This window comes from Tetrao urogallus (genome assembly GCF_951394365.1).
Source record: "Tetrao urogallus genome assembly, chromosome: 9".
Lineage (NCBI taxonomy): Eukaryota > Metazoa > Chordata > Aves > Galliformes > Phasianidae > Tetrao > Tetrao urogallus.
In genome coordinates this window covers 14,320,966-14,334,805 of record NC_136822.1, presented here as the reverse complement: position 1 = coordinate 14,334,805, position 13,840 = coordinate 14,320,966, and the positions used below count along the sequence as shown (strand labels likewise).

Sequence of the window (13,840 nt, the reverse complement as noted above, 5' to 3'; positions counted from 1 at the left end):
CTAAGAGGTGTGAGAGCACTACAGAGTCTGCCAGATGGGTTCCTATCAGCACCGGTGCAGCAGAAAGGTCCCTACTTCCTAGCAGCCTCTATGCAAGGCTGCTTCCTGTATGCTGTTGAGGTGCTGCTGGTTGAGGAACTGAGGGATCTTTCATTTGGCAGTGGCATGGATAATGCCTGGGGGTGGGAGATATAAGACTGAAGAGCTGGAGGAAAAAAGGGACAGATTGGTCTTACCACTCTCCATTTCACCTGGAGAATTTAAGAGGAGAAAAGAAACCAAAAAGAAGAGCCGCGCTTCGGTGCTATCCTTCGTGTTTTAAAAGACTAGTTTCTTAAAATATAAAAACCATCTTTCCCCTGGAAAACACCAGAACGTAAACAATAAAAAGGGAATTTGGGGAGAAGAGAAAGGAGGTTTGAATGTGCTTCCAGGCAGCAGCCCTTGCTAAGAGCAGTGGGTGCCTTCAACGCCCTACGCTCACCATCAGCCCTGTTCCTATGGCTCTCTTGTTCATTTAGAGTTCCCCCCCCAGCGGGTCTGGACTTAGGATTCAGCGATCAGCAGTTCGCAGCAAATCCTGGCTGGCAGTTTAATCCTCTTCATCTTCACTGATGTCGTAGGTGACTGCAGACTCGTTCCTGGAGCGGTTGGCTGGCGAGGAAGGGGGAGTCTTGGTTGAAAAGGGCCAGCGGAAGGAGGGAGATGGGGAGCGGTCATGCGTGGGGCTGCTGCTGGGACTCTGCTTCGGGCTGATGGCCTGCAGCATCCGGCCCTTGCCCTCCTTCAGCATGTGTTTCTGGTGATGGAAGCAGAAAGGTAGCATGGCTCAGAGATGGAAATGGATAGTACTAACAGCTTGTGCAGCATATGGTGCTGCTGAGTCTCTTCAGTGCTTCATGCAATATAAGAACAGAAGGAACCCAATCTTAGATCTGGCCTATGGATACTGCATCCAGTTTCAACGTTTCCAAGCATGTCCAGAATGAAGTGTGTGTGACATTCCAGAATGAAGTGTGTGTGACATTCAGCCAGCACCACAGCCTGGCAAAAACCCATCGCTTCAGACCCATCTCATCCCAGTGACAAAGTGACTGTCAATCTCTTGGATGCTCTCTAGCCTGCAGGATGCAAGCCAAGGTTCACAAACCAGCTTTTGGGAAATAGAGACTTTTCATATGGCTACTGGTTTTATTCAGCTGGCAGTGGTGAGGGATCTCGGGACACAATGCTGCCCAAGCCTGGGACAGCTTGTCTGGAGAGTGGCAACACAGCCAGCACTGCAACAAACCAGAGGCCTTGTTCTGCAGAGGGCGGGCTCCAGGGGCCCCATACTGACTGCCCAGCCCTCCCAAAGCTCCTTCCTCCTTTTCCCAGAGCAGCTCCTTACCAGTGCGCCTTCTGGGCCAAACATTTCCAGGAAATTGCCAATGAACTCTCGAGACTTCTCTTCCCACTTCTGAATGAGATCAATACTCTTCTCCTCCACTTTCTGGACAAATTCTTTTGACTTCTCCTCTACATCCTTCACCCTTTTTTTCACCTTATCCACACGCTCCTGCAGGTGATATTTCTTCTCCTGTTGAGTAAGCAGTGGGTCAGAATACAGCTCACCAGATCTGAGTGGCAACCACCTCTGTTCTGCTATTACACCTAACTGTTGCTTAAGACTCAGCATCTGCATGAGTTTTGACACTTCTTCACTTCAGTGATGCTTCTTTCCTAGACTAGATGGCAGACACACAGTGGGGCTGTGAGATGCTTTGTGGCAGCCACTGGCACAGCTCACAAAGCATGACTAAGCCCAGAGATAAGGACTATTTAAGCACACTGCAAGGAAGAAGCAAATATTTATAAAATATACTGATCAGATTTGAGTGACCTGCTGGAGGTCTTCTTGTGTATCATGACACGCCAATACTTTTTACTGGGTGTTCTTAAACAGAGGCAGAATTACATGCCAAATTAAGGCCAAGCAGCCGTTACCTCTCCTGTTTTATTTTGACTTAATTGTATTTAAAAAAGCACAGTGTCAGAGCGATAAGAGAAATGTTTATTACTTTATTTCCAACATCAGAAACGCCTCCTGTGGTGTATTTTACCTCTGTGCTATGAGCCACTCAGTACAGGAACAGAGCGTGCCCTTCCTCCCTGACGAAGCACTGTTACTCCTGCAGCTCCAGGTGGCACCCACAACTTTTCTGAACAAGAACTTATGGTGAAACATGCTTCTACTCACGTTTATGAAGCTGACGTTGAGCTCTTTAGCTGTGTAGCCCCGCTGCAGGTTCCGCCTGGCATAAACATCGTAGTCCCGCACGATCCGGGTGATGATATCTGATGTTGAGATCCCCTCAGTCCTCTGCGTTGGTGCAAACATGCCTGAAGGTGGAGAACAGGACTCAGGACAACTGCAGCAAGACACACACCGCCACCTCTATTAGTAAACCACCTCCTCTGCCATGAGCACACTTGCTACCTGTCCTCACACCACCACGTCTTTGCCCTTGTACAATACCACACTCCTCTCTTCTAGACCATGAGGAAGATCTAAGACTCCAGCATGCAGAAAATATTTCTTACTGAAATACAAATACATCTTTTAATTAAAAAGCTCCAGTTCTTCACCTCAGCAGGTTTGAAAACTACGGAGTACAGTCAACTGCTTTTGGAAGTGTCTGGTGACAAGGACAGAATAGGGAGTACTGCAAATTCGTAGGTAGAACTGTAAGCTCTGATGGCTCAGTTTTGACAGCTTAACGTCAGCTGCACCCCCACTGAGTTTTACAGCAATCAGCTAGAGGGTCCACTCTGTGAACACTGTAAGAATCTGTAAGCCAAGTCATTTTCTTCTTCCAAAAGGAGATTGTTAATCACAGTAACAAGACTTCAGCTTCATAATAAGAATTAATCTGGAATGTGGAACAGTCTTGGCCTTATGAACTAATACCCAAAACCAACATTTTTCTTTCTGCCCTCAGAGCCTCCTAGATGGACCTTGTTCCCAGAGGCCACAATCACTTCCCCACTGTGACCCTGCCAGATAGGAGAAACTCAACAGATCTTCAACAGGAATCCCACTGCAAAAAAATCCCGACTCAGACTCACCTGCTTCTTTTATATGCTTATAAACATCATCACTGCCAGCAGAAGAATAGGGGATATCATCATGTGCAACAAAGTCGATCTGAAAATTAAAAAAGCAATATAAGAGTCAGCATTTTACTTCGAGCATGGAGACTCCTGCTTTCTGTTGAAGGAAGGTAACTTTTTGCTCAATACCTCCACTCAGGGGCGTGACAGAGAACAGCAAGACAGTTTTTTCTCAAAAACCCAAGGCAGAGTAGTCCCACGTTATCACTAGCAATTGCCTACCAAAACCCATTAGCACACAACAAAGAAGAAGGGCTGTGACTAAAGACACAGCTGCTTTAAGATCCATAAATAGCTTTTTAATTTCCACAAGGGAAACTGAGCATACTCCCCAGACTCCTCCTCACTTCCCAAAGCCGTTCAACAGATGTCAGAGATTCCTTTCACTTTATCTTAACTGCTGATAGGACAATGCAGCTTTCCTGGTTTCCTGCTGCAGGGAAGCTGATGTAGATCTAATGTGGTCCTGCTGAGAGCATGTGGACCAGACAACCTGCAGAAATCATTCCCACCCTACGTTATGCTCTCCCTATGGCCTGTTTCACCAGCATCAACTTCTCCTGGAACTCTCTTCCGCCTCTCAGACTCCTTTACCGTGTCACTATCTGCCAGCTCAGCACATGCTTCCAGGCAAGATGCCCCACATAGCTCCCATAACCCGACTCATTCTATATTTAAGGATCTTCAGGACAAACAGGTTGCTCAGGCAGAGGTCACCTCCATGGATGAATTCTTGCCGTAAATAGCACCTGATGAAAATTCAAAGCAGGTTAGATGCCATATATTACCCTGTGCTCTGCCAGGAACTCAGGGGTGAGTGTCCACGGTGCGTTTCTCACCACTTCATCTACATAGCGGCAGTGCTGCACGGCGTCATACCGCTCGTTTTCGTTCATCACCGTGAAGCCCTTGAAGTTATGGGTTAGCTCATCACTGCAGACTGAAGAAAGAGGCACAGAGAAGAGTGAGGCTGAGCTACTTACCCCAGGACTTCACAGCAAAAGGATCCCGCATACACCTCTGCTAAGTCAGGCAATGCCAGATGACGTTAGAGGGTGGCACTTCAAATCTAACTCTTCTAGCCGTGGAGCACTAGGAATAGGCAGAGGTGACAGAGCACTAAACCCTTGGGCAACGTTGGGCAGGCTGGACAGAGAGAACTGGCCATCTCTTTGGGGGTTTCTGCACAAGCTGGGGACCTACACCCTAAACTCTCAAGGTCTAGAGGCTCCAACACTAAACCAACAAGACCAGCCAACACAGAAGACAACTCTCCACAACCTGGCAGAAACCTCCTTATTAACCTATGGATGGCCCAGGTCTGGAAACTGGAGTCCATGGAAAAAACAACAACAACAAAATCCCTATGCTTCTGGTTTCATGAACAGCATACTACAAACTGGCACTTGGGAAACGAATGAAAGAGAGTTCACAGAAAATTAAGTTCATTTAATTAAGTTCTGTGGAAAACTCAATGAACAACTCTTCATCATCTGCACATAAGGCACTGAAAAGGAAACAGCTTTACATGATTATCAGACTCAAAAGTAAACAAGGCATTACCAGTCTCAGGCTATGGGATGTATTTATATTCCAGACAAACAGATGATAAAGAGCGGGTGAGACTGCTCCCAGCTTGGAGCTAACACTCACTCAGGCTGTGGTCTCTTGTCTCTGTCAGTTCCTGGTGTGAGGGGAGCAGTTCATTGTCCTCCCCCTTTACCAGTCACCCAGAGGCAGAGAGCATGATTACAAGCCTTGCTGCACTAACATGTTAACAGTGTTCCCTGAAGTTATTTTCCTGTATGACGTACAACATTCAAGCATCCAGCTTGTCCTTCTGCCTGCAAGATTTCTAAGCTCAGAGCATTTTGAAGTTTCATTAACCGTAACAGCCTCCCCCCTCCTTTCCCTTTCCAGACGCCACTTGAGCACACATAAAACATTCAGAAGTACCACTGCAAAAAGCTCTCAGCAGCAAGTGAATCTGTGACAGGGAAACAAATCACATGAAGACGTTATGGATGGTCTATCACAAGATTAGAATTTCATTTTGCTTCAAGAACTTGATGATAGTTGAGAAAACTAGTTACAAGTACTCCCAGCTCCTGCTGCCATAACATCATTATGCAGTCTGACCAGAGGTCACACCCTGAGAGACAACGTGCACAGACTGATGTGTCTGTAGTAGCACACGTCAGAAAGGTGGGTGAAGGTACAGAGGCATTGCATGGACAGATGGCAGCGATTGCAACAGCCGGAAGAAAGGGTTTCTTCTTTATTGTCCTGTTCTTAAAGGCTGATACACCTGGCTACGTCTCCTCAGGTAGTTAAGAGTCCATCTCAAACTAGAGGAGCCAGATTAGAATAGGCTGATGAGGAACCTTTTCCTTTTGGTACAGGATTCCTTTCTGTAGGCATACCTGGCTGTCAACATAGCGCAGTAAGACTTCAACAACAGGGAGAGATTTAAGACAACTGGCTGCAACGACAGCCACTAAGGCCATAAAGACAAAAAACCCATTGTGCTGTCTGTACGCACAACAGCAGAGGTTAACAGTGTTCCTACAAAGTCAACAAGATCACTCCTTACCTCCCACAATGAGGTATGTGTTTGGGAAGAGGTTCTTCGCTTGCATCAAGGCCCGGGCATGTCCAGAGTGAAACAAGTCAAATATTCCATCAGCATAAACTCTGACAGGGCGATCCACTGTGCCAAAAAAACAGACAGAACAGACATTGATGAGGGTGCCTTCCTGCAGAAGCAGCTGCTGCTCATGCCTGTGTGACATTCTGAAACTCACAGACAGTTGCAGAAAACTGGCCAAAAAAAACCCAGCAGAGCTGAAGTTTATCCATGTTCAAAGACAGACTAAAAACCTACCACATACCCACTGAAACAAGATGGAGGGAGATCAAGGGAAAGCAAACCATGAACATCTGCCTCCTATGGAAATCTAAATGTAACATTAACTTCTTGCACATCAAGGAGCTACCAAAGGGCCAAAATGTTTTCCAGGCACCTGATTTCCCTTGCCAGCCAGGACAGCATCTGAAGACATTTTCTACATCCTTCTCCCTGCAGCCCCCCGCCACAGCTACAACGTCTTGTTAAGGGACCAGATTGTCCTGATTCCCCACCAGCATCATCAGCTCCCCCCCCCCATCCCACAGAGTGCACAGCTGTATCTGAAAACACACTTGGACTACCCAAAGGAAAGCAGATACAATCCTGCTGAGCTGCTGGCACTATCAACTTAATCCATAGGTTAATAAGGAAGAAAAAAAGACCACCAGGCCATCTCTCTCACAATAAACTGCACCTCCTCTCCAAGGTCAACACAAAGGTAAGTTGAGATAGAGTTGAGACCAGTAACTGCCACATAACAGCAGGAGACTCCCAACTTCTGGTGCCTTGGGACCACTCGGGACACCAGCTCTTGTTGCTGCTAACAGAAATGTACACATTCTTGGTATCTGACACTTGGAAATGGCCTGCTGCTCTCTGGCTCAAATCACACAGACTCAGACTGGTGTGAACAGAAGCACAACAAAGCCACAGCAAGGAAAGGGCAGAAGGAAGACTCAGCAGAAGAGCTGAAACCTCATGGGTCTAGGAAGGGCCCTGTCTGTGCCTAGTAACAGAGCATGGGATGCAGCAAGAGGAAAAGTTGATGCAAATGGAGGGATAGCAGGCTCAAGCCAAGCAAAGGAGTCAGTTTGAGGACAGCCTCTTGTAGTCATTTGTCAGCAGATCTGCCTCTGTCTGAAGGTGCGGTGAGGCTCTGGAGGGTCAAGGATTTGGAGATCTAAAACTGCAAGAGCTTTCTGTATGTCAGATGAGGGCTGACTCTGACATAGCTTTGTTAAAGTTTAATTATGTTCTGGAAATTGGCTGGGACATCCGTTCCTTTTCCTCTATATCTACAATAGCTGCAGCCTCTGAGAACAGGCAGAAACAGCAACAAGAAGCACACACTGTATTTTAGCCACAGCAGGCAGAATAGTCATCAAATCAGACACCTTCTTAGGTGTCAGAGGTTACAGAGGTAGGTTACAGAGACTTTCAGCTGGGAAACCAACATGGAGCGTGCAAAGCACTTGCATTTACAAAAACTGCAGGAAATTGGTGTCAGATCTCAGTCTGAGCTGGCTTTTCTTTCAGCATCAGGCTGATAATTAGAAGTGCAGCATTTTTATTATCTTAGGGTCTCTGTAATAGAGAAGCCAATTAAGAGAGCACTGTCTGTACACTCTGTTTGACAAGAGAGGGAAACCATCCCCCATGAAGAGACAGTCCTGTCTCTGCTTCCCCTTGGGACTTGCAAAGAGAACAGTTTCTCCCAGTTTGTTTTAGTGAATAAAAGGACACAGCCCTGCTGTGGGGCTGGCCTGCTTTGTTTAATGACACTGCAGACTAGAATGGGACATTCTGGACAAAGGCGTATGTTGGTTTTGTGTGTCCATTTCAGAAGAGATGACTTGTAAAGTATCTAAGTAGCTTCGGGCTAAGTCGTACCAAAAAACGTTCAGGTCTGACAGTAAGCTTTAGCTGTCAGAGGCACAAGGAACATCTAAAACATCAATATTTATTTCAAACAGTCTTGTTAGTGAACGTACAGCTCCTCACACAGAGGCTCCAATTCGGACTGACAGGCCCATTTACACACAGGAACAGTTATTTAATCAACAAGCATTAACAAAGCCTTTGGCTGCAATCACACCCCCCATCCCACGTTCATCATTTATACATTCCCCTTAAAGCCTGGTTCTTACTTACAAGGGGTCCCTCTCATCGCTTCTTCATACGTCACTCTGACGTACGGCTTGCTGTAATCGATTTCCACTTCATCTGAAAATGGAGCTGGCTCCCTCAGTCCCTACACAGACAGAGAAGGTCAGTGGTGAGAACGCAGAGGTGAACGCACAGCGTAGCAGCAGCAATGCCACTGCAGTGTCCTAGTCACCGAGTGACTCACTGTGTCTCCGCACGACTTGAGCACATGCACTGAAAGACTAATTAGTGCTAAATCTCCAAACAGCCCCGCAGGGTGATTAGCCTCAATTTGAGGGCAAGGGAAAAGGGAACTTCAACAAACCTCACTCTCACAGCTCTGCTCATCCAGACAAGCACTTTGCTGTGCTTGTGTGTTTGAGAGCTTGTGCTGTGTTATACAAACGGTAACAGCTCCTCAATTTGAGTATATGAACGAGCAGAAGAGCAATACAGAGAGCAGAACAAATCCCTAAGGAATCTGTGTACCATTGTTCATTTCTGAGCCATAAGTAACAAGAGAGTGACCTCAATCTGCAGCAGAATATATCCTAATGCCGCAGGAAAGCCTCTCTAATCCACTAGCTTGACCTCAGTTGAAGTCTGAGTATTGTTCCTGGCTTCTGAATGGCAACAAAAGATCTGATTTTCCCATAATGGAACAAACAACTCAACTTCCTCCTAGCAGGAAGGTGTGAGGCAGCAATGGGTTTTCTCCTTCCTGAGCCAGAAGACTGGGAAACAAGCTTGCAGGTCAGTACAATAATACCTCAAGTGGCAAAAAGCTAATCAGCAATTTCCTCTCTGGCTTCCTATCCATTGTGATATCCTGCCACAGTGCCCAGCACCACTGCAACCAGAGAGACCACTGCTGTGATTGTTAATGTTTACAGTTGTTACATTGCTCCAAGCAAAGCGCATGGGAAAGCAACTGCTGACCATAACATTCAAGCAAACTGATGCTGCTGAAATCTCCATTAACATCAGCATTTACTGAGGTCCCCACATTTCAAACACCACCTCCTCTGGTGGATCCTTACTGCTTGGTAAGGCCTGTGCCTCTCCTTTCCTCACTGCCACTGTATCTGGGGCTTGTGAATAAAACCAGACGCTGCACTTTGGTCATCAGTAGTGCAATATGAACCTAGGAATAAGAGGACAAAAAAAACTACCAAAATTATCAGAGGATCCCAGAGAAACACTCTCAGAAGCTCCTGCCAACCTTGCCCTTCCTCCACAGCACCTACAAGGGTCAGGACACAACTTGATGTGCACAGTGCAGCAGTCTAGACATTACTTGTTTTGCATGATTCATATACAGACGTTTTATTTCTAACACAGGACACCAAACTGAAGTGCAAACGATCCCATGGAATAAGCCATACACTTCTCTTTCCCCACCAAAAGATGTGGGGGTCTTTAAGAGAAACAGGATGCATTTTGATGAGCGTTACGCAATAGCTCAAGCCTCCATTCCCAACACTCGCAATCTGTCAGATGTTCCAGGACAGGACTGAAGTGCTCACTGAATAGCAAAACATTGTTATCAAAGAGAGGAGCTGTAAGACATCACTGTATTTCCCCAAGGACTATGACCCCAGAATGATGCGGCAGGATGGAAGCTGCTTCTCACTGAGATACAGAAAGAACAGCCAGAGCACACGATACAAAGGAGAGCTCTGGAAGAGGAGCAGAGAAGAGCTGTACAAAGCTCATCATCACAATATCACAACTAGGACAACATTAAGTCAGCTCTTCATACTGACATTAGCTGGGACAGACCCCTATGGAAGAGTCTCCTGTTGCACTAGGAAAATAAAGAGTTTTCTTTCCAGTTTCAGATAGGCTGCCTCTGCAGGTATCAAACTCTAAGCCCACCCACAGGTGCCCTACTTGACTGCTGGACTGCTACAGGTGCCCTACCTATGGACTGCTTTCTGCTGGACACGGGTGCTGCTTCTCTGTTTTTCTGGAGTATTTCTCCCTCGTGGATCTGTGAGAAAACCCACCTACACCAAGTGAATGCTTCCACTTGTAGCACGTGGATACCTATCTGCGTGTCTGCTTGGGAACAGATTAAGTGAGTACAAACAAGCCGGACAGACTGCAAAAGCAGCTTAGCAACACTTGCTTCAGATCTAATTTAAGTCCACGTTGTGTGTCATTAGTACGAGCAAAGGAAGATTTCAAACTGGCTTTGCAAGGGTAGCTCCTGTCATTTGCTTCTTTCCTCCCCTTTGTTTTCTGAGTCCACAGAAACCCCATCACATTTGTCTTCCTGTTGTTCTGATTCCAGCACCCAACCTCCCCAGCACTTCCAGCTCCCATCTCTGCTTACTTACGAATGAGCGCCGGGACATTTTTGCAGGGATTCCATCCAGCTCTGTTGCCCCGTTGGGGCCAGATCCATCTTTTCTTCTCTTTCGGGAATTCAGCCTGGAGGAGGTCGGCGGCTCCATCTTGCCAAGCACAAGTCCAGTAGAAGCTGCAACAGGGGTAGATAAAGAAATATATATATTTTTCAGCTCTTCCAAAGCAAAAAATCAGTCAACAGCAGGCAGAGCGTACAGAAGGTCAGTGCAAAGACACAGCCACCTAACAAGGGGCTTAGCCAGTTCTATTTGGCATCAACTGCCAAGGCTTGACAAACAGTGCCTGGTGGGAATACTGAATCACTTAATGCAACTCGGAGCTGTTCCGCAGAGAGAAGCACACAGCAGTCAGCTGCCTCGAGAGAAACTCACACAAGAGTTGCAGTGCAAGTTATAAATCATTAGTACAGGCCAATTGTGCTATTTTAGCCTCTGAAAGGCAACCTAACGATTCAGGCATGTCCAAGGCACACTCAGTCCTCTCCCAGCTCTCATTTTGATGATACTGGATGCAAACATTAAGCGGAAGGACAAGGGAGAGGGGGAGGAGAGAAGGGGTGCAACCTTTGGCTATACGTCAAATATGACTTGCTGTCTGCTTTGTGTTCGTCTAAGACCGAGTTGCAGCTCCCCTCACCACCAACTCACCTCACCTTCTCTCCTCCTGCAGTGGTGACTCAGCTGGTGCGAAGCAGCTGCCTGTCACATTAAGGCACACTTACTCCTGGAACTCTGTGTACCAGGATGCAACCAGTAGCAGATACAACCAATGGACAGAAAGGCAACCTCTTTGGGATGGAAAACGTAACAGCTATCTGCAAGTTAGCTATCCTGGCTTTTGCACTGGGTCATCGTACACTGCAGCCTTCCCAAAAGGGCCCTGGAGCATTAAGAACAGCTGAAGCAAAGCTATGGGTTTGTAAAAATGCATGACAGCAAACATTTCCTTTTCAGCTGCTGCAGGAGTTTAGACACAGCTGCTGCATTTGCAAAGTTTATTAGTAAAGTGCAGCAACTAAGTATTACCTCTTTTGCTCGCTCCAAGGGTGCAGCTCCCACTGCAGCAAACAGCACTTTGGACCTGCTTTCCCTGAGAGCAGCATGAACCCTCCACCCAGGAATGATGCCTATGTGCATGCCTTTGCACCCTAATCACTAGGGCTGCGTGGAATTCAAAGCTTCTCCCCACCCACCTGGAACACGCTAGGTGGGGCAATGAGAGGTAAGAGAACAGGCAGAGACGCTCTGAGCACCATCTGTGCTGGTGCTTGGGTCTCTCCAAGTGCTCCTGCTTGGGATGAGCTGAGGCTGTCCTCAGTGCTGGCCACTGGGTGAAACTCTGCCCTCCAGCAGCAAGCAAGCCAGGCCTGGTGAAAGAGAGCTGTTAAGAAGCAGATTGAGTGACTGAACTTACCCAAGAGCAGATGACTCTGAGTTAAGGAATGTCCCAAAGGAATTAAATGCTATTTAATAGCATGCAAGAACACAGCTTTTCCCACCGAGCATCACCAAGATGATGCCTTGTGAACAGCATTAGGGTCAAATGCAGCTGAACTGGTTTGGGGCTACGTGCCCCAAACTGCTATTAGACCTAACATAATGCACTAAATTAGGAAAAGAGAATCTTTAGGTGAGCGAGGAGCCAAAAAATGCTGGGGAGAAGACAAAAGTGCCTGTGGAGAGCAGCTGGAAAAGCTTTATCATCTTCCAAAGGGAACAGAGGAAGGGCGTGTGGCCATTTCACAGCTGCATGAACCATCCAGTGCTCACTCATAATGTCTGCCAGTTGAGTTTACAGCATTTGCCCTATTCTAGTAATTAACCTCATTTCCTAACAACAGGTAAATACATGGGAGTGAGCAAATGCAAACTCAGGCTTAAACAGTTTGCAGCCCTAAGCTTTAAGTCTTCAAACAGTTAAGCAAACATTTAACTGGGGCAAGATCTGTGCCATAAATGCAGTAGCTTCCACTGTACCTCTATGAAAACACAGGGTGTGGAGTAAGTATTCCTTCAGTTTTGCAAGTTGCCATCTTGCAAGCACACTATGCATCAGATATTTACTTTATCATCACAGTCCTACCAGAAATTGTCTAGTTCACATAAACATTCGTATGGCTTATGTTGGAAGGGAGCTTAAAGCCCATTCATCCCCATCCCCAGCCTTGGGCTGGCTGCCCCCCCTACCAGCTCAGACCCCATCCAACCTGGCCTTGGACACCTGCAGAGCTGGGGCACCCACAGCTCTCTGGGCAATAATGCCAGCACCTCACCACTCTCTCCCCTCTAATTCCATTCGCTTTCCCACTTCTCATGGTGCACACAGTAAAAAATCTTACATGTGACTACCTGACACACCGCAGCTGAAGCCTTGCGGATGGTGCACAAGTGCTCTCTGTGCCAGTGCTACACCAAGACTTTGTGATGGAGCCTCTGCAGTGTCTGGAGCTTGGCTGGGCACCTCCTGAGTGACGCAGTTCTGTTAATTACTTAAACTACTGCAGAAATTAAACAGTAATTTTACCACTCTTCAGAGCTTTAAAACCTCTACCCTGTGGCTAGCGTGTTTCCAGGAGCTCCTCCCAGTATTAAAGGCACCTTCATTAAAAGCTGGGAACAAACTGTTTTGAAAAACAAATTACACCTTAACGTGATAAAGCTGCTTATCTTAGAACTTTTTTTCTTTTGATCCAAATGACTAAAATAGCCCCTAAACAATGACTTTCTAACAATGCGATCCAGCATCTGTAGCTGAGGTGAACACATGAGCACACATCTTTGCTTCCCCAAATATGTACAACACAGACTGTTCTAAAATTAATGACATTTGCAGCAGATGGGGAAGGGAAAAAGATAGCTCCAAAGGTTCCTTTTGAAAAACTGCAAGATAAAAGAACTGGCATAGCCTAAAGAAAAAGACCTGTTGAAAAACATCAACACTGTTCTATAGGCCTGAGAAATCACCATCCTGCAAGCCTGAGCTGTGCTCAATGGGAGAAACTGCTATCCAAGAGCAAAGTTAAGTAGCTTCCTGTTAGGGCAGATCCATAGGGCAAATCACAACCTCTCTACCACTTCACAACACAACCAGGGCAGCTGGACAAAGCAAAATAAAACCTATACAAAATGAGAGGTGACTGCAACAGCTCAGCAACAGGTCTAAGCTGGCACAAGGCTGACGCTGGGACCGTGAGCCCCTCCGTGCTGCCATGTCCCCGCTGCACTGCCTGCCTTGGCGCTCCCCTATCGTCCCTCTGAACTCAGAGTCAGATGCAGCTGTCATGTGCTGCTCTGCCTACAAGATCACTCCGCTCTGCAGAAGCGAGCTATTTCTCTTCTGCTGACTCATCCGCAGACAAATACTACCAAACTTTGTACTCTGCCAGCTGTCTGCTGGGAAGAATTGCCCTGACACGTTGAAGGCACTAAGCAAGAGCCTCAGGGAAAAGGAAGAAGTCCTGTCACTTCAGATAACTCCTGCCAGGCTGCAAAGTGCCTGAACTACCCTACAAGGAGAACAGACTCTCAAAACACAAGAACC

At 46.8% G+C, this 13,840-nt stretch overlaps 1 protein-coding gene across 1 annotated transcript; it reads right to left on the bottom strand.

Moving 5' to 3' along the window:
- Window positions 1–592: 592 nt before the first annotated feature.
- On the bottom strand, window positions 593–10,392 carry PCYT1A (phosphate cytidylyltransferase 1A, choline; the record flags this gene model as incomplete). The annotated part of the gene is made up of 8 exons (XM_079539853.1): window positions 10,270–10,392; window positions 7,934–8,033; window positions 5,747–5,863; window positions 3,942–4,093; window positions 3,109–3,187; window positions 2,240–2,382; window positions 1,391–1,579; window positions 593–799 (listed from the first exon to the last, which is right to left on the bottom strand). The coding sequence occupies exons 1-8, from the start codon at window positions 10,384–10,386 to the stop codon at window positions 593–595; spliced, it is 1,104 nt and encodes a 367-aa protein (XP_079395979.1). The 5' UTR covers window positions 10,387–10,392.
- Between the last annotated feature and the right edge of the window lie 3,448 nt (window positions 10,393–13,840).